The 23017-nt window shown below is 32.9% G+C and overlaps 4 protein-coding genes across 5 annotated transcripts; 2 read left to right on the forward strand and 2 right to left on the reverse strand.

Annotated features, from left to right (window-relative positions):
- Positions 1–1851: 1851 nt before the first annotated feature.
- On the reverse strand, positions 1852–9069 carry LOC129941772 (mucin-1). 2 transcript variants are annotated; one of them, XM_056050498.1, is made up of 3 exons: positions 8867–9069; positions 8372–8444; positions 1852–3280 (listed from the first exon to the last, which is right to left on the reverse strand). In XM_056050498.1, the coding sequence occupies exons 1-3, from the start codon at positions 8906–8908 to the stop codon at positions 2094–2096; spliced, it is 1302 nt and encodes a 433-aa protein (XP_055906473.1). In that variant the 5' UTR covers positions 8909–9069; the 3' UTR covers positions 1852–2093. The 2 variants fall into 2 exon arrangements, with proteins under 2 accessions (XP_055906473.1, XP_055906474.1); XM_056050499.1 differs by lacking the exon at positions 8867–9069 and adding an exon at positions 8693–8796.
- A 3247-nt stretch (positions 9070–12316) lies between these two features.
- LOC129940498 (uncharacterized) lies at positions 12317–12678 on the forward strand. Its single transcript, XM_056048852.1, has 2 exons — positions 12317–12466; positions 12531–12678. The coding sequence occupies exons 1-2, from the start codon at positions 12426–12428 to the stop codon at positions 12676–12678; spliced, it is 189 nt and encodes a 62-aa protein (XP_055904827.1). The 5' UTR covers positions 12317–12425.
- Positions 12679–12768: 90 nt separating this feature from the next.
- Positions 12769–18865, forward strand: LOC129940497 (mitochondrial import inner membrane translocase subunit Tim10). The gene is made up of 2 exons (XM_056048851.1): positions 12769–12919; positions 18468–18865. The coding sequence occupies exons 1-2, from the start codon at positions 12769–12771 to the stop codon at positions 18593–18595; spliced, it is 279 nt and encodes a 92-aa protein (XP_055904826.1). The 3' UTR covers positions 18596–18865.
- On the reverse strand, positions 18856–21100 carry LOC129940496 (leucine-rich repeat-containing protein 57). Its single transcript, XM_056048849.1, has 4 exons — positions 20034–21100; positions 19293–19862; positions 19039–19221; positions 18856–18970 (listed from the first exon to the last, which is right to left on the reverse strand). Exons 1-4 carry the CDS (start codon positions 20211–20213, stop codon positions 18917–18919), a joined length of 987 nt encoding a protein of 328 aa, XP_055904824.1. The 5' UTR covers positions 20214–21100; the 3' UTR covers positions 18856–18916.
- Positions 21101–23017: the final 1917 nt, after the last annotated feature.

The following is a 23017-nucleotide window of genomic DNA, read 5'->3' on the forward strand; positions in this document are numbered from 1 at the left end:
ATTTAGCTTTTAAAGTGAAACATTGAAATAGGATTCGTGAAATGAGTGGTTTCAAAAATGCTCGTTTTCAACCGAAAGTTCGATTTGCTATCCATATGAAGGATAAGGATTAAAATATTTTTATCTTGGGATCTAACAATTCTGGAGGATTACAAACTGTAAGCTATGTTTTATTCTGAAGTTTCATTGTAAAACAATACTAGTGCAATATATAACCTACTATATGTCGATTCTTTAGAAATAATGCCCAACGCCCCACGTTGGGCGCCAATTTGTAACACTTTTTATTATTCGCGAGTGAAGGGTTTTTAAGATTATTTATTATTATTTTGAACAAATTATTACAAAGCAAACTAAACCGACGACGGCGGCTGCGTAGCGAGGAACTTATCAACTCAAACAAAAAAAGTGCGACAATACAGCTCGTTGGCGAAGCTGTAACCGCGGCTGTTAAGCTGGGTTGGGTTCTTTTGGAAGAATTATTTTTATAAATTGTAACAATTTTGATTGATTTATAAACTCAATCGAATTGCTACAATTTGGAAATATATTATTGCAAGTACCTACAGTGTGGTACGTTGCAATTAAAATTCCAAAACTTTGTGATGGGTGAAGCGATTAAAAAAAAGACACAATGAACGTTAGTTTTTTTAATTAAAATGTATTTTTTTGGGAAACCGTGGGATTGAAATGTATTCCAAATAAAAATTAACAAATTACAAGAATTGAAATAAAAAACAAAGCAAATGGTAAAAGAAAATAGCAAACAAAAAAAATTGGGCTTTTAATACCGGATGCGTCTCAAAAAAAAATATACATATATTCGAAAAGAACAAATAAATAAAGAAACAAACTACTTATCTTTTTTTTTCTCGTATTTATCCTCTTATTCCCGATTCTCACACCTCCATCCTCGAATCTTAATTTTTCTTGTTAATTTCCTCGATTTCCTGACCTTTTATCCTTCTCCTCGATTTTTCTTTCTCCTTTCAAAATTCCTCGAACTTTTCCTTCTCTATCACTTATCGCTTGCAAGGTTTTTTTAAGAGTGCCTTCCAAGCTAGTTCCCATCTATATTTTTCCTCCCTCGTCCATTCCATTCACACACACATTCCTCCAACAAAAACATTCGTTTTCGTGATTGTCGGTCATGGCATCACGGCTACCTGCAAGCTTTACGCTCATCAGGAAAGCCGCAGTGTTTGACTCTCAGCGAAACTTTACTTTCACACACACAATCACGGTTTCGACAAGTTGTTCGTTGAGTTTCCAAAACTTGCCGAAACGTAATGGACGAGTTAAGCCCCTTTCTCAGCTTCTTATTTTTCGAGGAAAATAAAAGAAAAACAAAAATCGACAAGAAGAGTCTTCTAGGCATTTTCCTATTACTACTTATTACGCACAAGGTTCGAGGTGTGAATTTCGTACCAACCATTACGTTAAATTAAATTAAAAACGCAACGTTAAAAGCCCATTTTTTACAAAACGATTAAGAAAATCTACGTTACTAGTTAAACGTTTAAATTGAAATATGTTGTTGTTGTTGTTGAAGTAAGGGTCCGACTGTCTCATCCGCCGGCATTTTCGACCTTGTCGAAAGAACTCGTTCTCGACCACCTGCTTTTGCAAAATGAAGGCTAGGTACACCTGTGCCCGATAAGACCATGGTTGCCCTCAACTTTGCCGATATTTTGCAGCCACAACTAGGGAAAAGAAAAGAACCAAAGGCTGGTTTTTGTTGCGGTAAAATGTACCTTTAAATATTTAAATGAGAAAAAACTGTATGCGGTATTTGAATATAAAGCTCTTCCTGACGCCCATAAAAATCATACTTAAAGAAAAGAAATCACATTTAATTTCTATTTCTTTATTTGTTTTAAACGATCTTAACAACAACTTTCAATTATTGTTTCATCGAACATTTTTACAAGGCTCTTTTTTTTTTCTTTTGTTTTTTTTTTTACTTTAATTTCTTAATTTCTTTTAATTACAATAATATAATTAATTATTTTTATGAAAAATAATGATTATGCATCATTTTAAGTTTTTCGTTTTTTTATTTATTTAATTTAAAATTTTTCATGAACTTATCTTTAAATATTGTCATAATCTTCGTCCAATTCTAAATATGAGTTTTTATTTGTTGTGACTGCTGCTGATGCTGCAATTGGTGACGTTGTTGGTAATGAAACCGGACTTATTACACTGGGTAGTGTAGACGTTGTGAACGTTCCACTTGTTACTATATTGGAAAGATCTATATTTATGACTGGACTCTCAGGTGCTGTTATGGTCGGCGTTTGAAGCTTGGCTAGTGCTTTATCAATAACACTCTTATTAGGTTGTTCTACGGTCGGTGAGGACGATGAAGAAGATAGTGACTCTGAATAATTAGTGTCTGAAATGTTGGTATGTAAAGCTAAATTACTATAATCTATTTTAATAACTGGCTTATTGCAGAAGTCGATGCTGACAATGGGCGCAGGGATGACCGGTTTGTTTGTTTGATTTATGTACGACTCTGCTTTGGTTGTTGGTGCTGTCGTATCTGTACAATTATTTCCTGGTACAGATTTAGCTTGGTGTCTTAGACGGCGGAGATCTGTTGGTAGAGTTTGTTGATTTGGTTGGTCGTGATGTTCTTGTTCCTGTTGTTGTTGATTTTGCTGGACTTTTACTGATGTTTTTGTTGTTGAAAATTGTTGTTGGGCTCGTGCTATTGCTGCTGGAGCTGAATCTGTTCGATGGAGTTTTGGTGGCGTGCTTACAGGTTGTTTGTCTTGTATTTGACTAATACTACGCCCAATAGCATCCCATTGGCGTTTCAACTTATCTCGGTTCTCTTCAGAGGCAGTACAATTATTATTTAACCCTGGCGGAGTTGATTTGAACGTATTTGCCACCACTGTTGTTCCACAACTTCTTGTTACCCCATTATTTCGTATTACACACGAAGCGCCTCCACCGCCATTGGTTGGGTGTATTTTTTGTATTATCTCGGCGGCCGCGTTGCAGTTGCTTGTGGATGGCATACTTAAATCATACGGCATATCCGATGGATCGATTGTAGTGGCTTCTGGTGAGCTATCATTGCTTACTGCTTCTTCGGCTACACTTATGTCTGGGATATTTTTTACTAGTTCACGCAGAAAATCAAAGCGATTTTCAGCCATAATGCATTGTTTCATGTGGGAGGGTGATAGTGTTTTGGCATTGCGTGAATTGGTAATTTTTAATGTCTTCGTTAGCAATGATTCCACAAAGAGCTCCAATGTTCTAGGTATATTTTTAAAAGCAACAGTTAAGGAAAATATTATTTGGTAAATTAAAAAAAGATTATTTATACAAATAAACTGTATAAGGAAGTGAAATATAAATATGGTCTTGCGTGCTTAGATAACTATTTTTTTTAAAGAACCTACCTAGTACCTATCTTTAACACTTTACAACTATGTGCATGGCCTTGAAACAGGCCTCTTCGAATACAACTACAACAAACAAATTATTATAGCTTTAGTAAAATACTGTCATCGAATCCGAGACATTTGGCAGCACTTTTCATGATATCCAAATTTTATAACTATTAAATATTTTAATTGTAGGTATAAAGGTCTTTGTTTAGCTTTGTTTAAGAAAAATTAAATAAATTATAGAAATATTTGTTTATTGCTCAAAATGCTACTTATACAACTTTAAATGCTTTCTACGGGCTAGTTACCCTATTCTGCTGATTCTTTTAAATCTTTCCATTCATAGAATGATTTGCGAAATTTTCCTAAAATTGTTTCTTTAAATCTTTGATATTCGTTATAAAAATCAAATTCAATTGTTTAAGCTTACTTAACTGTCAGATAGCGAAAAATCAAAGATGAGTCAATCAAACAAATGATATTCAAATATTGTTAATAATTAAACCTCTTCAAAAAAATAACAAGTTAAATAAGAAACCTTAAAGCTACTTCCCTCATCTTCATTTTAAATATTTTCGTGCTTTGAATTAAATATAAATTCAGTGTTTCTAAATGTTATATATTACAAAACCTTTATCATTATTACAACCAAGTTTTGCGGCGCTACATTTCGTAGGGTCTAATGACTTGCAACTCTAAACCATTCCCAGCTAGCGAATTATGACAGAAATAGAGAGGACTAAAAGTGTTGATGCTGATTCGAAACCTCTGTTTTGAAAAGTATTACCGGTGTAAAAAAAATCTAATTTTGATTAGCACAGGCAAGGTTTGAAACCAAACATCTGATATGACAGGCCTACGCAATAACCGTAAAGAATAAATTAATCCATGGGCAAAACAAATCAATTTATTTTTGATCTAGGTCTGTCAAAACAAAATTGATTTATTTTTGATTTAAGATCAAATCTGCAGATCTAGATTTTTCGGCAGATTTAACCCTTTGCGCAAATACTAAGACAATTTTTATTTAGCTTGGAATTTGATACCTCTACCGCACTCCATACCACGTAAACAAAGTTACAAACAAAAATAATACAATGACAAACAAAAGAGCAAATCTAATTTTGTTCCATGCACCACGAAAAAAAAAACAATTTTTGTAGGAAATCTAAATGTACCCATGAAAAATCCCATAAGTTGTTTTTGTTTTTTCATAATTTGTATCCTATTCGATTACTTAACTTTCCTGAATGGCAAATGGATTTCGAATAAGACTTTGGAAATTCTAATGTATTTAGAAATCAAAATAGGGTTCTCATGTATGACATTTCCTTCTTTCGAGCAAATGAATCTTCAGTTGTGTTCCGATGAACCAATTTTTTGTCGTATTCTTTCTGCATATTTTTTTGACACACTTCCTACAAGCGCGAAGAAGTCATTTTCAGAGTGAGTGTCAATGTTAATTCATGGGTTTTCGCCAACATTTCACTATCCGCTTCTGGTCGTTATCTTGTTTAAATATCCAATATAATTGTAAATCATTAACATTATCGATTTCTAAATGGGTGTCCAGATTGTTTCTTAAGATTTCACAGTCATATGACCGACCCCATAAACATCCCAAGCCTATCACTGACCCGACGTGTCTAACCGTCTATTTAATGTATTAAGAGTGCAATTGTTTAGTAAATGATGTCTGACGTAAGGTCTTCTATCATTTTCAAACAAAATTTGGATTCTTCTTCAAGTCATCAAATTCCAAAAATACGGACTTTTATAAAGATGTCTTCCGAAGAACTGATGTCTTTGATTAAAATTTTGTTACGCTTAGCAAAGCTTTTATTCAAGTTTTTTTTCTTGAATGACTTTCTTGTAATCCATCATCAATTGGGCTCTAATTTGTTCCGGTGTTAAAAGGGATTTCGTTAGAAAGCGTTAAAAGCTGTTTTGATTTATTTGATAATATAAAGTGTGTTGCTAATTTAACTTCATGATAAACATAAAATTGGGGTTACTTAAACAAAGGTTCGAAGTTTTTGATAGCGTTCCCAGATGATTTGTCTATCGCATGGAGTTGAGCTGTTACTTTATTATTGTCTGCAGGTTAAATATACAAATAAGCTGAAATCAATTTAATTGTTTAATTATAATAGCTATAACTTGTGAACTTGTACAATTAGCTCTTAATATGCTCAGTAATTGGGCTGGTAAGTGTGAACTTAAAAAGTCAATCCACTTATGACAGAACTGATTTAAGAGAAAACGAAACGTTCCAATTATGAACTGCCCTACAATTATTGTGTTTTCTTACACATTACTGATACGACTAAATATCTTAGACTGGTTCTCGGTCGTAAATTAAACTGAAAATACAAACATCCAAGAAATAGAGAGAAAAGCCTCAGTTGCCTTTTATAACTTCAGCAGAATTTTTGGTAGGAGATAGGGTCCAAGCCCTAAAACCATTCTGTGGATGTACTGCCATTGTAAGGCCAGATCATGGTGGCCGACCCTTAAGAGGATTACTAATCTTAAAAATATGCAAAAAATTGAAAGAATTGCATGTATAGGTAATACAAGTGCCGTAGTCCCTTTCGATATATTCTTGCATACAGTTTAATGACTGAAAAATGGCTTCCTTTGGTCAAAGGAACATAAAGACCAGTATTATCATAGACATTGCTAGATGGAAAACTGGGCCTTCCGGTTCGGTATCTTTTCATGTGATCCTCCCCTAGCAAGATCAATAAATCTTCCATATTAATGAAGTGTCTTTCAAGCAGAAGTACTGGCGATTTCTGCTAAAGATCTTTCTTCCCACAATTTGGAAGACAAATGCACAGACATATTAGACATATTTATAGATGGTTATCCTCTGTTAGGTCCCATGACACTGTGTCAGTGACGGTAGTGAAAAGACAGACGAATTCGCCAGAACGTATATCAATGATATACAGGCCAATAGAACAAGTAAATTAAGACATTTAGCAAAGTTTCATTGAAATCACAAACAGCAGATGGGCAGCTCTTGAATCTATGTCTAAAGATTTCCAAAGGCAAAACAAAATTCCATTTGCCTTAGTTGTTTTTGGAATTACAAAGATTTAACTTTGGAACCGAAATAAAAAAGTGTTATCTCTAGTGTTTAAAATCTTATTTTTTTTAATAGTTTACAGGCCGTTCAAGAGGTTATTAATACCCTTAACATGTTTACGTTTAAACATAGTGTGAATGTTAGGAACATAGGGAAGGATTTAAGAGGAGAAACCGGTATACATTGGTCTTAAAGTTTCGAATATAAAAAATGATAGGGCAAAACAGAGTAATAATTCTACATTCCCGATGAAATAATCTGCAAAAGAACAAAAGGCATTAGTGGGTTAAAATAATATCGTCTATCAATTTCAAAGCTCTTTTTGGATCCTATCTAAAAGCTTGCTTTTGGGGTATCTGCTTAAATATGCGAGTTATATCAAGTTTTGGACAAATGAAGGCTTTCCAAATCACAGCCAGATCAGAAGGGGTAAACATTTCTTGCATCTTCGGAGAAATCCGAAGCACCTAGCAGCATTTTTGGTAATGTCGAATATGTGATCATTCCATAAGAGGTGATCTGTGACACAAATTACGATTACTTAAAGTTAATTAGTTTCCTGGATGCAAGTGCAACTCTTTAACGATAGGATACAGCTCCGAGTTTTTGAAGCATTAAATTGTAATAATTATTCCCAATTGGACAATGCTGTCGAGATCGGAATTTAATGAACATAACATACACTGCCATTTACATACGTCCTACATCCGAAGGGCAAAGATGTTAATCTAGAAACGAGTATGGAATGATAAAGAGAACTTTATTTACCGAAATAGTTTAATGAATTAGAAGTAGCAGACAAGTGATCATTTATAATAAAAGCAAAACAAATGGAGGCCTTGGGGAGATTTGAAACAATTCAATACAACTTGTATTCAAAGGTTAGAAAAATAGTTGATAATCCAAAGAAGTAGAAATTCATCAGAACCACAAGAACGCATTTTCGATAAGAGAGATTGATCCCAAATGCTATCAAATGCTTTTGAAATATAAAGTGCAATAATCTTACTCTCTCCAAAACGATGTAAATATTTGTTCCAGTGTTAGGTGAGAGAAACCAGTGGACCTATTGCTACAAAAGACATACTGCCGGTAATTAAGAAGCTTCTGTTCTTCGAGATATTTCTTAAGATTCTAATGAATAATACGAGTAGTTTCCATGATCTTGGAAAGAAGTGATGTGAGTGCTATTAGACAAAAGTTGGAGGGGGAGCAGGATTCGCCTTTTTTAGGGACAGACAAATGCTGTTTTCCATTCGCTCGGAAAGGGACTCGTAGAGTAGAAAAGATGGAAAAACTTACGCAGAGGTTTTGCCGACGTTAAAGAACACCTCTTCAGAACAATAGCGGGGAAACCATTCGGACAAAGAATTTAAGACTGATTTCAAAAGTGTCTGAAAACTGGGTACTGGTACACCTACCCTACCTGCTATACTACCTATCTAAAAGACTTTAATTTCAGAAACTAATTCTTATCTGCTTGGTTGGTTTTTTTTTTCACTTTAGCTGACACAATTGAACTTAAAAACTGAACAAAAAAATTATTATAATTTCCTGACTTAAACTTATTAACTGAGATAACAATATTTTGAAGCGTTGAGCAGAATACTCTTAATTTCAATCATAATCTATTATCACAAGCGACAAGAGGTTTAGATTCAAATTTGGAAGATATTTTACTTAAAAATTAATAAACTTTTAAACTCTAGGATAAATGACACCTCCACATTTTGAGCAAACAAATAGAAACACTATTTTATAAAGGAAAAACATTCACGAGTTAAATATATGTTGCTAGGTATTAGATAGATTGAGTATACCAAAACGATAGTTTGGTTTTAAGTCAACATAGCTTTAAAAAGGATATAGATTATAACTGGAACTGCTTGCGCCACTTTTCCAATTTCCTCGTCACTCTGCATTATCTTTTTTATTCTTCCCTGAAAGAAACAGAAATGTATTTATTATTTCCAAAAAATGTTAAAGCACCTGCCTCCACAATTATTTTTATCATATTAAAAAATATTATGCTAAACAGAAACACCAAAGAAACACAAAAGGGAATAACAAAGCTATTATAGTTTGTTTTGAATTTTAATTCATTTATTTGCGATTTGCAATTAATTAAAATTCAATGTTTGATCACAAAAAAAGGGAAAATCACAAAAAGAAAAAAAACTTTGATTACACATTTCCCCAAACGCCGCCTTCGTTTTCGTTGGGATGGATAAGAGTTGGATTAATTCAGCACAAATGGCATCATGATACAAACTTCGGACGACAACGACGACGACGACGGCGACGAGAGTTTTATTTTGGTGTCTCACGAAAATTGATACAAAATTTGTTTGTTTAAACTTACCGCCGGAAATCGAGCATTGTATTTTTTCTTTTTCGATGGCATTTTCAATTGGTTAGCACTTGGTTTGATATATTTTATAGAAAATTGTGTCTATAAAGTGAAAAATAAAATAGTTTTTGGCAGAAAAATGACATGGCATATGTCTATTTTGTATGTTGTTTGACTTTTCTTTCCCTATTTTTCTGGTGGCGGATGGAATTAAAAAAAAAAGTTGTAGAGATCGTAGATTGTTCATTTATTCATCTGTTCATCGGTTCATCGAGTGTGGATACCGAGTGAATGAGGATGGAGAATGAATTGTTGTTGTGCAGTGCTGTCGGGTAAGTTACAAATGTACATGAAAAATGTGCATTTTGCATACGCACTTAAATTAATTTGGATGTTTTTGTTTTGCACGTTCGGCTATGTGCGAATTGCCTTAAAATGTTTAATTCATTTTCTTTTGTTTAAATTTTTAAACTAGCATGGCGTATAAGTGGGTGCATGGTTCAACTTTCGGGGCGACTTTCCATTACCGCAGCACGAATTTCCTTCTGATTTTTTTTGTACAGTTAGGTAGGGGTCTCAATAGAACATGTTTAAAATATTAGGGCGAGGAAACAACTTTAAGTCATAAAAAAAAATATTTTCTTTTTCTGACTTAAACGTACTTTTTTTGTATTGCATTTTTTGAGCCTAAAACAAGTTTTTTTTAATTGATAGCACGGCGTACTAACAACTAGGTATGTAAGGTGGGGCATGCTGCCCCCTGCAACCCACCTGCTTGGGGTCACTATAGGATTTGGGGTGGGTGCGAGTTTGGGTATATGCAAAGTACTTTTCCATTTGAGCACTAAAATAAAAGAAATTACAAAGAAAAAAAAAAAACAAGTATGGCAATACTGAACAAAAAACAGGGAAGAAATGTCAAAATCAACCATTTTTGTGTGTTTTGTATGGAAAAAAGTGAACTTTAAAAATTAATTAAAAATAGAAATAAATGTTTCCTCGCTCTAAAATTGCTATAGTTATTATTTATTTGCACATATCTATCGAATAAAAAAAACCGCGAGTCGAAATTGGTGCTGCGGTAATGGAAAGTTGAGCCGCATTTGTTCTTTTGTTTCATGGTTACCGTACATTTTGAGAAAATTTTAATTAATTCCAGGCAGGTGCTTTTGAAATAGAACGAAAGAAAAGAAAAAAGAGATATGATGTATTTTAGGGTTCAAATGCAAAAAGCACTTTAGATAATACCCAACCCTAAAATGCTAGTAGGGGGGGGGGGGTACAGGGGACAGTGTACTAACCATTCAAAAAAACTTGTTTTAGGTTTGTAAAGTGGCTAAAAAAAAGACCGCAGAAGAAAATTTGTTATATGAACTTAAAGGTGTTTCATCGCCTCAATATTTAAAACATGTTCTATTGAGACCCCTATCTAACTGTAAATAAAAATCTGAAATAAATTCGTGCTGCGGTTAAGGAAAGTCACTCTGGATAAGTAGGTTTAAATTTATGCTGCCTTTGTCAAGATGAGTTGAATGTTACATTTAAAACAAAAAAAACAAACGATTTTTGGGTATGGAGATTTGAACATTTGTATTATTTTGTTTCATTAATAAATAAAATTGTATTGTTTTATAGATCCAATAAAAGAAATCAAACTTTTATTGGGCACAATAACACGGCCATATAGTTCGCACCACTAATTCGGTAATTGGAACTTTTAAATGCAAATAATTTGGAAAATATTGGAATAATTTGGAGAACCATTTTCAGAATTTGGAAAATCTTAAAGAAAAGAAATTAACAATCAAAAGTTTGGTGTATATATTAACAAAAGAAAGCTTTTTTTGTACTAATCGAATAGGAATGCTTTTTTCAAATTTGCATAACCATTTTTAAAGCTTGCAGAAGCATAGTTTTTTAAGAAATTACTGTTGCATTAACAATTAATAATTTATGCAGATACACGTTTCATAATTGGGAATTGCGACAGCAGTTTGTATATTTGTATTATGAGTTTATTACGTTATATTTCTACGCTGTTTGTTTGTGTTATTTTTAGTTTTTCTATTTTTTTGATAATCACTTCAATCGTTAATAGGGAACATTTATTTACAATAACAGTTAAGTTCACGTCGGGTCCGGCAAAAAGATCTCCCATACATTAAAAGGCAATGACAAATAAATAAACAATCTAACAGAAAAAATGTATTGCATTTTTTTAATTCGAACCAGACTTCTTTGTGGTTCCTAGTAAGCTGATTTAAGTTCTCTCTCTCTATCTATACCTGGAATACCATTTTATCTATAAATAGCTTTAAATACAAACGTTTAAAAATACGAGAGATTTTTTTTGCCGGATCCTGACATTGGGAAGTTTTTTCGGAATATTGATATCTATCTCAAAATCTAGGCGTTCCCAATTATTATGTGACTGTTCTGGATATTTTGACAGTTTGTTTAGTGCTTGATATTTCAAGTATTGCTACTTTAGGGAAAACATAACTATGTATTTATTAATGATTTACTATTGAATATATTCATGCCTCTCAAAGAATCAGATGAATGAATTGCGAATGGATTCGGAGTGATTTCTGGACATTTTTAGTAAAGTAGACATGACTGAATTGAAATTTGGTTCACTGTGTTACCTTTTCATTGCATTTCATATTGGTATAACGAAGATAAAAATGTTGTTCTTCATGTTTGATGTTAGTAGTTAATGTAATGTAAATTTTATCTTGAAATTACATATCAATCAATACAATATTCTACATTTGTAAGCTGTTTTTATTTGATATTAGACAATTAAAACCTACAATGCAACTAAAACAAAACTTGATACACGATTCAACAATGCATTGATATTTTTAAAATTCGAAAATAACTTCTGGGTAAAGTTGGTGATGTGAGGATTTGGGGATTTGGGGATTTTTTGATTTTTTTTTTGGCTAGCAGATTCGCAAGAAAAGTTACCTAAACGTTTTCTGTTCACAAGATTCGCAATTTTAAAATGTTTTTTAAACAAATGACTGGAGATTTGAATTTTATAAAAGATCTTTTTTGTGTTGATAAAAAAGGAATATGGTGCTGCAATAGCAGCCCTGGTAGCCGGCTAGTGTCGTTTTTTTTTTGCAATCAAATAAAAGAATTTAATGCTGCAATAGCAGCCCTGGAGGCTGGCTATTGTCGTTTGTTTTGCAATCAAATAAACATAAATTGACTTCTCTTAAAAAATACTCGTTTTTTTAAATACCTTATATGAGAATACTGGTATAAATTAAAATCATTTAGACAGTTCAGTTATCGTGTAGAGTAGCTTTAAATGAAAACATCATTTTTCCCATTTTTCCATTTTCTTTCGTGTGAAGTTCAATGTAAAATATTTTTTTTTTATATTTTTCTTCTTGGCAGTGCTCAGCGGCATCTCGTAATGAATCACAAAAATTTCAACAATATATTAAGTTAAAATATAAGAAAGCCAACAATTATCAAATGACACTGACATTTATCTCATGTTTTTGAGGTTAAAACGAAGTTTCTCTCTGAAATTTTGTATGTATGAAGAAAAGGAATGAAAGGGTTAGGAAATTTCGGTAAAATCGCTGTTGGTTGGTAAGTTAAAAACTCTAAGTTTGTATAAAATTATTCAATAATATCTATATTTTTTCCCAAATAGGAGTTTAATAACATTTTCGGGTGTATATGCATTTATTTTGTCGAAAAACTCAATTGATAAGAAACGAGTTGAGAGTATGCAAATTCGTGATCGAATGAAAAAAGCTAATTTTGGTGAATACGAAAAAAGTGAAAGAAAATTTGTTTAAATTTATACTCCGGATTAATTATTTATCTACCTAACAACTACCATATTTACTCCTCAAATTATAATTATTTAAAAATTTAAAACATCCAAAATGGCAATGCAACAAATTAGTCAAGTCGATCAGGCCAAACTCCAAATGATGCAAGACATGGAAATCGAAATGATGTCCGATTTATATAACAGGATGACAAATGCCTGCCATAAAAAGTGTATAGCACCGAAATATGGTGATTCGGAGTTAGGTAAGTTTTCTTTTTTCTAATTGGGAAGAAAATATTTAAAATAGAATACAATAACATCAATCTTAATTTTTTATTTTCATAAACTAACTAAAAATTAGCAGGTACTTATCGTATCAAGTTATAAGTAAAGTTAAACTTTGTAATTGCGTCCAAAATGTTAGATCACAAGAATATTCCTGTTATTAAGGACGTTTTATCGAATTAGTTTTCAAGGTTGAAGCTCTGCAATTGTGAGGACCTGAAAATAAAGTAATTTGCAAGTAAAGAAGTTAATCAGGGCCGGACAAAGCACATGTGCAAGATGTGCAAATGCACAGGGCGCACTACCAGGAGAAAGAAAATATAATCTGATCTTGCGCAAAAAAATATGTACTACTATTTGCCATTTTTTTAACCACAAACATTCTCAAAACAATCTCAAAAAAACATTCATGACAACTTTCCTAAGTTATTTTTTGCGCAATAACGCTCACTTTCATTGTTGCATTCAATGAATATTTAACTCAAGATATCGAAAAACTAAAAATCCTACCCATCTAATTTCCAAATATTTCACTCTGTTCGTACAAGAGAAAAAATGAAAAAATCTTACCATAAAAGTTCCATGCCACCTCATATGTGCAAGATTTATTTCCTTCACACCGAGTCCCAAAATCAACACAGAGAGTATGACAAAGCAAAATACTTATTCATATTGAATTGTATGGGCTAGAACGTGCAGGTTTTTTATTATGCACTGTTTGTGAGTTCTCATCTACATGCCTCCGAAAAAAGAGAGCAGGTATTTTGCGGTGCTACCTACTACCTACTACAAATGGGCAAGTTTACTTTTTTTGCACACAGAGTATAGAAACTAACATGGGAGATATTTAAAAAAAATGGGTAGAGCGTGCAGGTTTTCTTGTTGCTCACTGTATCTGTGTAAGATTCAAGTGCCTGCTTACAGCAGATGAAATATTTAATAGAATGGAAAAGGAGCAGAGAGTGTAAAATTTGAAGAGGGATGATTCTATGTGGAGTCGAATCGTTCTTGCGCAGGCAGTTTGTTTTTTTTTTTGAAAGTTAATGACTATTGTAAAGGCTACTTTTAATGTATATCTAGTCTGGTGCACAATGAAGATTGTTTCAATTGTTTTTTCCCTTTGTTGGTTAATTAAGATTAAATATCAGTTTTTAATAGAAGTGACGTATTTTGTGACAAGACAAGAGAGGAATGTGGCTGACTCAGTTGATTTTAGACACGCTTCAACTACATGGAATTTTAATAAGTAACTGTCGAAACCAAAGTTATGATTATGTTTCAAATATGAAAGGAAAAGAAGCGGGTGTTCAGAACCGAATTCGAACCCTGGAACCAAGAGCATTTTTCGTTCCATGTTGCTCGCATTCCTTAAATTTAGTGGTTAATGATACTGCTCGGTGCTAATTATATGCAGTCATATTTGTCGATACAATTCAATGTTTGTATAACTTTTTTTCAAGTTCCGTAACGAGGTGGGATATTTATAAGAACAAATTGCAATTCTTACTTGGAAACCCTTTTCTGAGACTAGATGGGCGAGCAGGTTAGAAGCATCGAGGTCTTTAAAAACAAATTTAGAGGAAACATATGAAGCCCTTATAGAAACAGGAAAGCAAAAGGAACAAAACATTGCAGAATGGTTAGGAAATACAATTTTTGATTCTACATTTATTTGCTGGTTGCTAATTTGGTTTGATATTTTAGAAAATATAAATAAAACTAGTAAATACATATTTGGAAAGGCCGTCCGTTAATCTGTCAACTGGCATACAAGTTTCAGAAAACTCAAAAAATAGTTTGATTTGTATGCTTTCCGATGAAAAATTTAATGGTTAGGTATATTCAATTAACCGAGCGTATTACTAGTTCCCTAGAAATACTAAATATGTTTCCTGAAGCTTCATTGATTGCGATCTTAACGGAGAAAAAGACTTTATGCTGATGAATGTCCTGAAACTATATTAGACCCGATTACCCGAAACTAAGATTAAAATTAATGGAGAAAAATTGTTACAAGAGTTAACCGTAATATTCTCGCTTGTTACACCACAATAAAGCTCAAGTTTTATTTTTAGTTCAAACCTTAAAGATTTTGCTCCGAATTTAGTAATTGCTCTCCAAATCCCTAATACAATCCCGGTCACGGTAGCTTGAAGAGAACGTAGTTTTTCTTAGCTTAAAATTTTTAAAAATCAACTTAGAACAACCATGTCTCAAGAGAGATTGGTAGGCTTATCTATAATGTCCATTGAAAAGGAATTATTAAATTCTTTAGACTTTGATGATCTCATTTCTGAATTTGCAAAATGTAAGGCCAGAAAAGTAAGTTTCCAATTTTAAACGTTTCCCCTCTGCTTATTTCATCGCTGCGTTTTAGTTTATGGTTTAGGGTTACTTGGGATACCTCATTAACAAAAAACGCACTGAAAGTCTACCTCCTGGGTAATGTTGGAAATGTTTATGCTTGTGTATCAGTTTATGTGTGAAAATATAAAAAAAGCCTTTTCTACTAATCTTGCACAGAGCGCAAGATTGCCTGGGGCCGGCCCTGATAGTTACTTTTAATAATTTTAAAAAAGAACTGATTACTATTTCACAATCTTAGAATTTAGAAAAGTGACAGGGATATCGTCATTTCTAATCTTTGAATATTTAAGGATAGAAAAGTAGAATAATAAAAACTAAATAATGCTCCAACCATACCGCACTATGTCTTTTGTAAATCATACAATTATTTTTTTATAATGGCACAAATTTAAAGAGTTGAATCGGAGGTAAAACCGGAGTAGGATTAAGCATTCCACATTCTTGATGTGCTGCTGTAAAAAAATTATATACTTACTCTCCGAAATTGAGTTTTATTGTTTTTAAACTTTAAAGCTTTTTTGTTTATTTTCTTATCTGACTACAATCTTCAAAGTCTTCATTTGTGTACAACGTGAGTATAACCTACATATCTGGGCAGGTGCTCTTAACTCTCGTTGTATACTTTGAAGATTGAAGTCAGATAAAAAGAGGTGACAAATTTAATGCAAATTCTACACAGTTATTGAGTCCCCAGACAATACTGTTCCTATTTTCAATGACGCCGGGACTGGGAATGAAATTCGATGTCGTTAATTTGCCAAATGGTCTTTTTCTTTAGCTCTTGAATAGTTGTTGGGTTGGCTTATTGACATAAATAAGTTAAAGTTAAACGGTGTCAAATTACAGGATGAAATTTAAACCGCTTTTGCAATTAGGAGTTCACGTCACGGACGTTTATAGCTTATTTGCAATCACATAGACTTCAAGGAATAGATCTCAGCAAACATAATAATAGTTCCCTGGTGAACTTATGGGTTATATCAACAAACAGTAGAGCAAATCTTTACATCGGTTTGGAGAAAGTAAGATTACTGCACTTGATATTTTAAAAGCATTTCATAGGTCTGAAACCTATGTCATAAATCCTTACTTCAACTAGTATTGGATGGGTTCAAGTTTGAAAACCACAAAATAAATGCTGATGTGCCCCAGGGTTCTGTTTTTATTTCCAACACTTTTTCACATATTCGTTTTCAGACTCACATCCCTCTTCTTCTCATGTGGAATGACAAAATATGATAAGCTCATTAAATTCCGACCCAAACAGCGGCCAAAGCTTGAGTAATACGTCCCATCTCTGGACTGGTATTCCTACTTAAGCATCTTGGATAGTATTGAACATATACCATTTAAATTTAATGGTGATAATATCATCATAAGTTCATTCACTTCGCTTGAACAACGCTTGTCTTATCAGTATACCCTCGAGTCCAACTTCGGCCGCACTGTCAAATACAGAGATTGAATGTGGAATGCCTTACCACATTCTGTCTTTCCTAGTCATTGCAATATTTAGGAATTCAAATCCAATATGTCCCGACATCTCCTTTCAAACCCTCTCTCCCATTCCTTGTGCTCACACTGTTTCTGCATAATAAGGGTAGTAATGTCCCCTTGAGTGTGCGCTTATTAATTGTCTGTCCCATAGACCTAAACTTGCTTTAAAAGCACCTACCCAAGTAAGTTAGTTATACTCTTGTTGTACACGAATAAAGGCTTTGAAGGTTGAAGTCAAAAAAGAAGAATGGACAAATTTAATGTACCCACATTGGATAAATGTAAAGAACCTAGTAACATTTATAGCAATGTCCGAATATGCGATCAATCCATATGTTTTGACCTGTGACTCATCGAGTTAAAGGGCTAAATAATCTTATTGTTTAGTTATTGAATAGTTGTTGTCTTGGCTTATTGACCCTTTAGCAATTAGGCGCTCACGTCATGCTAATTTGAAATCACATAGACTTAAAAAAACAAATAGAAACAAATAATGACGGTACACTTGGGCGTACAGTACACGCACTATTCTCTTTGTTCTACTTATTGAAAAAATCGATTAAGCTGTCACATAGCTAGGCAGATCTGTTCTGTTAAACATTTCTTTCTAAATTATATTAAAATAAATACAAACAAAATATTGATTGGTTCATTTGGCATTAGAAAAATAAACAATTCAAAATAACAATCTCAGCCATATTTACTAAAAACATTTACATGAAATTGAAAGTTTCGATCGAATCGAATATTTAAATAGGGCTGATAAATTGGGGCATTGAAAGCAGATGTGGCGTAACCCCAAATTATCTTGTCTCTGTCTGTAGAAACACTTGTCAAGTTCTAATAAAAGTCCTGGTAACTCGGGGGAATAAAATTTGGTAACTCAAGTAAATCTTTCTTTTTCGCTTCACTTACGGCGTTTTATTTTGGAAACAGTAATTCGAGATCTGGGATTAATGCAGATGTTCTTTTTTTTAATATCACAGTTTCAAAAAGCACGTGCTGTTAGTGTAAGAAATATTGAAGGGGGTCTCTTTAAAAATTGAAGCCATTGAATCTTAAGCCATGCCACTTTCCCTTTTTTAATTTTAATCTTTGGATTTGTTATATTTTTGTGTCCAATTTTTTGTCGAAAACATCACAGATCCATCCATAATGTTAAATGGATCCCTCTTTCTTGCCACTGCTATATACAAGTAAGACACAGACAATTGTCCAAAGCTGCCCCTTATAATAGCACAAACCCCTTGAATTGACTGGATTTGGCAAGGTTTTCATAAGATCAAATGCAATTACGGAAGTGTCATTAGATTCCTTTGCTTTCCGACTTCGCTTTTCTAAGATGCAGTTCATGTTTAATTTAGCTGTACTATTTTGGTGCAGAAATGGCGTATGTGTTTGGAATTGATGAATTTAAAAAAAAATGCATAATGCAGAAGTGGCGTAAGCGGGTTATGCCATTTCTGTCCTACGAACAATTGCGTTGAAACAATGTTTCAACAATTTTGTGCAGGTTTATGAACTAAAATGAGCTACGCCGCTTCTGCATAGAAAGAAAATTTAATTTTGGTCAAGGCCTCAATTAATAAAACATATAACATTATAGAAATATCTAAAATATTCTGATAATAATGTCTTTATCTTTTTTTGTTCTTATTCCAGGAAAAGGTGAGATGGTTTGCATTGATCGTTGCGTAGCAAAGTACCTGGATATTCATGAAAAAATTGGGAAAAAGCTAACAGCCATGTCGATGCAAGATGAAGACCTTATGAAAAAGATGTCCTCTTAAAAAAATATGAGTTCCAAAGTTGTTGCTATTGTTTTTTAATTAGCTTTAAGTACCTGGTAAAACAAATTAATAAATAAAACAACATAAAAAAGGAAATGATAACACACCTGCAACCAACTACACAAATTAATGAATTCAGTCAGGTCATTTGATGGATTTACAAAAGACAAAAGTAATCAATAGTTTTTTTTATTTTTGTTTGTGTTTTAACTGGCAAAGTTATTCCAGTTTTAGTTGTATTGAATAAAAAAAGAAAAAAATAATAATTGACTTGATTTGTTTATTTTCATTTTTGTTTTCAAAAAGGTTTTACTATTTTTTTCAGTTAAAATTGGTTATATAACGTGATAGTTCCGGGATAAGAATTGAAATGTCCTGAAATCAAAGGAAACCAAAACAAAATGAATTGTCAATATTTGTGGTGTTTAAAAAATATCTCTTACTTCTATGTCATTTTCTTCTGAGCTTTCGTCAGTTGTGTCAATATCACTAGTCTCAATACTATTTTCCCAATCGGACAGATCTGAATCGTTGATGTTTTCATCATCGTCGTTTGCATCAATGTCTGAGTTATTAGAGGCGCTCATTTGTGCAGCGGGTCTGTCTACAACAATGTGTGAATGTTTCTAAAAATACAAACAAAAATGGATATACTTTCAAAAAGTCATTTAATCGAAGTACACTTTTTATCACTAACCGTTATGTCAATACTATCCTTAACAGGATTGTCATTTAAATTGATCATTTTTATGAATTGTGTTTTATCTAAGATCTCCTCATTAACTTCACTAATTCTATTGAAATTAAGAAAAACAAACTGCAATTTTTTCAAAGAACTTAAAAACTCCGGCATCTCAGTTATTTGATTACTTTTCAAATTTAAATGAACCAATCTTTTTAAGCCAATTAAACTTTGTGGTAAGCTCTTTAGTTGATTGTTTTCCAATGTTAGCCATTTAAGTCTATTTAATAAACCAAAATTTAATGGTAATGTTTCGATTTGATTTCCTCGTGCACCAAATGTTTCTAATCGCTTGCATTTGGATATTTCATCGGGTATTTTGGTTAGTCCTGTATTATTACACCAAAATGTTTCCAATTCCCTTAAACGTCCAATTTCCGGTGGAAGTTCGTCTATTTGATTGCAACTTAAGTTTAATTCACGCAATGTTGTTATATTGCATATCACAGTGGGAAATTGTTGCAAATGATTGTAGTCGAGTGTAAGAATTTGTAAACGATGAAAACTGTCGAGGTAGTCTGGAAGCTAAGAGAGATTAGATTAGAATTATTATAAAAAAAAGTAGCGTAACACAGCAAAAGTTCTACTTTGCTCGTCAACAAAACTAAATTATTACGAAAATATCTTCGATTCGACACATAATTTTCCAATTATAATCACAAAAATATTAACAAATACTTGTGTCATGATACTAACCTGTGTCAACTGATTGTGATTAAGAAATAACTTCATAATACTCTCACATGCGTGCACCAAATCCGGTATTTCCGTCAGCTGGAAGCGGGACAAATTAAGCGTGAAAGACAAGTTTTCCAAGGCATCTTCGACAACAGCTAGGATATGGTGATTTCGAAAGAACTCGAAAACTCTATTCATTTTTATTTTTTCAAAATATCCAAAAATAAAATTTTGTCACTCAACTTAATATCACAGACTAAATGTTTAACAAATTATTTTTGTTTTAAGGAAGTTTAAGGTTTAATGACTAATATGACGAAGCATTTTGCTTTTTTTTTTTGGTTAAACTGTTTTCTTGAATTAATTAGAGTTTAATTTTGTCATAAGAAAATCCATAGGTAAATAAAATTAAAAACAAAACAAAGTTATTTTACAGCAATAAACAATTATTTAAATGTTCACGTGGTGTAGTCTACACAGCCAAATTGAAGTTTCTCGGTCTCTACTCTAAAGTGTCTAGCCTACGACTTGACTACGTCAGTCGATGTGCAATGTTGTATCTTATATGTACGTAAATAGAATCAATCATCAGATATTAAAGGTTCGGACTTCTTTGCAATGGGAGTAGATAATTTATTTATATGCAATTAATTTGTTTGTCGTTCTATTTTAATATTCCAACACACTTTTCCTTTGAAGAAAACCAAAACAAACACTTATGTAAGTTGCTTTGCTATACACATACGAGTTTTTCAATTAATATCTATTTAGGTTTATTTTTTTTTTGTCTGCAGATACTCGTAGGTATCGGTTTAACACTAGTTACATATTCTGCCGAACCCTTTTATCCAAGATTTCACAAAAAAGAAGGAATACAAAATAAATCGAACGTTCGGATTGCCTTTCACCTGTGCGGTGGACTAACACAAACTAATGAATGAGTTGGAGACTTAGTTTGTTTTCGTCTCCAAATGAAGATGTTCTAAAAATAATAGTATATTGCAAAAAACAAAAATATGTATAGGTACAACCAAAAATAAAATACGAAATTGATGAGCAATTTTTGTTGATAATGATGTCACTCCCAGCTGATAAATGTACCAATTATATATTTATGAAATATAATTGATAAGATATTTCTTAACAAACAAAAGTTATCCATAAAAAGTAGATAAGAGAGTCGAGGGGCGATAATATTAATGTGAAAGTATGATACAAGGGGGGCTACAGGTCGTATACTTATTTTATTTATTATTTATGTTGTGTTAGTATTTAATCTATATTATATGGGTGCTTTTAATATATACATATGTATGTTTTTTGTACTAAAAGAATTTATTATAATAGAATTAAACGACAAACTCATGTTAAGCAATTTTTAACGTTTTTGGGGTGTTTGGATTTTAAATTGACATCGTCATTAAATTTTGGAAAATTCACTTGTACAATTGTTGTGAGCTTCGAATTTTTATTCGGTCTATTTTGTATTAAATTTGCGTTGAATTTTTTAAGATAGGTATAAGGAACACTTTTCTTATCAATAATACTTGTTAGAAAAAAACCTACATGCAATGCAAAATAAGAACTATCTGTTTTTCTGCAAGACCAGATGGCATAATACCAGCCAAACTACAAAAAGCCTCAGACATAATTGCACCAATCATGGAGGCAGCTATCTATAAATAAAATAAATAAATTGGGTGGCACCACAGTCCGTTTGAGAACTAGGGCCTAGTGACTGACAACTCTCAACCATTCCTGTGTGCGAGTACTGTTGTCAGGGATGGAAGAGACATAGGCAGAGATCGAACCCAAGACCTCTGGCATGACAGTCCATCACACTAACCACCATGCCACGGGTACGGCAGCTGTCTATATCTGGTCTTTATTCCCTCCCTGCTCCATACAGAGAAGTAAAAGTTGTTTTTATACCCAAAGCAGGGGTGGAATCGGGTAAGGTGATTTGTGATAGGTGACAGGCACAAACAACAAATTCGGTCTGTGTAAGGTAATAGTCACCGGTGACAATCACGATTTGGTAACTTTTTCTGGTGACAGCTCTTTAGTTGTCACTGTCATTGGAAATTTATTTTTATTTTTATTTGCTGAAATTTCAAGATAATATGAATGTGTTTGTGCCTTTGATTTTACATTCTAAAAATGCTGAAAATGAAAATTTTAACATAATAGAAATATCCGGCTCTTGAAGATTAACCTCCGCAATAAAATAAACATTCTTGATCTTCCAAGTCCAAAGTAAGTACGCATATTTGCTATATATGCGGTCAACACACATTCCCCCTATTCTTCGATTAGCCGAGACTTAAAATTTTCTTGGAGGTGGTGGCTACCAAAGGCTAGTATCCGTGGCATGATGGTTAGTGCGTTGGACTGTCATGCAAGGGGTTTTGGGTTCAATCCCTGCCTGTGCCACCTTAATTTAAAAAAAAAATAATTTTCGCGGGTACTGCCTCTTGCGAGGAATTGACAAATCCTTCAAGAGTAATTCTTGTCATGAAAAAGTGCTTTCTCAAACTAGCCGTTCGGATTCGGCTTAAAATTGTAGGTCCCTTCCATTCCTGACAACAGTACTCGCACACAGGAATGGTTGAGCGTTATAAGTCACTAGGCCCTGGTTCACAACGGACTGTTGCGCCACCCAATTTGATTTGATTTGGTGGCTACCAAAGGCAAGTTGGCGCTGTTATTGTGAGGTTATTTCTTTGAACTTTGCAACAAATGGAGGGGAAATTGTGCCCACTTACAATCAAATTTAATCAATGGGCTTCAGAAGCAACAAAAATGTTCTTCTACGAAAAATATCAAATTCCTGGAGGTAGGATTTTGTTTCTTAGTAAAAATAAACTAATTTTATTACTTGTTTTTTATTTTATTATTTGTTTCCTAGTAATCGGCTGCAATGATAGGAGTCATATTATGATTCTACGAACTTCGGAAAATGAGCATATGTATTTCAATAGAAAAGGAAGACATAGTGTAAA

This window comes from Eupeodes corollae, chromosome 1 (assembly GCF_945859685.1).
Source record: "Eupeodes corollae chromosome 1, idEupCoro1.1, whole genome shotgun sequence".
NCBI classification, from domain to species: Eukaryota; Metazoa; Arthropoda; class Insecta; order Diptera; family Syrphidae; genus Eupeodes; species Eupeodes corollae.

What these genes read in the sequence shown, in the direction of transcription:
- LOC129941772 (XM_056050498.1), bottom strand. Translation starts at nt 8,908, where the DNA reads ATGCCATCGAAAAAGAAAAAATACAATGCTCGATTTCCGGCG. An exon ending in ACAATGCTCGATTTCCGGCG is followed by an intron (nt 8,445 to 8,866) that starts GTAAGTTTAAAC and finishes TGTTTCTTTCAG; the next exon opens with GGAAGAATAAAAAAGATAAT. An exon ending in AGCAGTTCCAGTTATAATCT is followed by an intron (nt 3,281 to 8,371) that starts ATATCCTTTTTA and finishes TTAAAAATATAC; the next exon opens with CTAGAACATTGGAGCTCTTT.
- LOC129940496 (XM_056048849.1), bottom strand. Translation starts at nt 20,213, where the DNA reads ATGAATAGAGTTTTCGAGTTCTTTCGAAATCACCATATCCTAGCTGTT. An exon ending in ATCACAATCAGTTGACACAG is followed by an intron (nt 19,863 to 20,033) that starts GTTAGTATCATG and finishes AATCTCTCTTAG; the next exon opens with CTTCCAGACTACCTCGACAG. An exon ending in CAGAAGAAAATGACATAGAA is followed by an intron (nt 18,971 to 19,038) that starts GTAAGAGATATT and finishes CTTTGATTTCAG; the next exon opens with GACATTTCAATTCTTATCCC.
- LOC129940497 (XM_056048851.1), top strand. Translation starts at nt 12,769, where the DNA reads ATGGCAATGCAACAAATTAGTCAAGTCGATCAGGCCAAACTCCAAATG. An exon ending in ATATGGTGATTCGGAGTTAG is followed by an intron (nt 12,920 to 18,467) that starts GTAAGTTTTCTT and finishes TTCTTATTCCAG; the next exon opens with GAAAAGGTGAGATGGTTTGC.
- LOC129940498 (XM_056048852.1), top strand. Translation starts at nt 12,426, where the DNA reads ATGAAAGGGTTAGGAAATTTCGGTAAAATCGCTGTTGGTTG. An exon ending in GGTAAAATCGCTGTTGGTTG is followed by an intron (nt 12,467 to 12,530) that starts GTAAGTTAAAAA and finishes TTTCCCAAATAG; the next exon opens with GAGTTTAATAACATTTTCGG.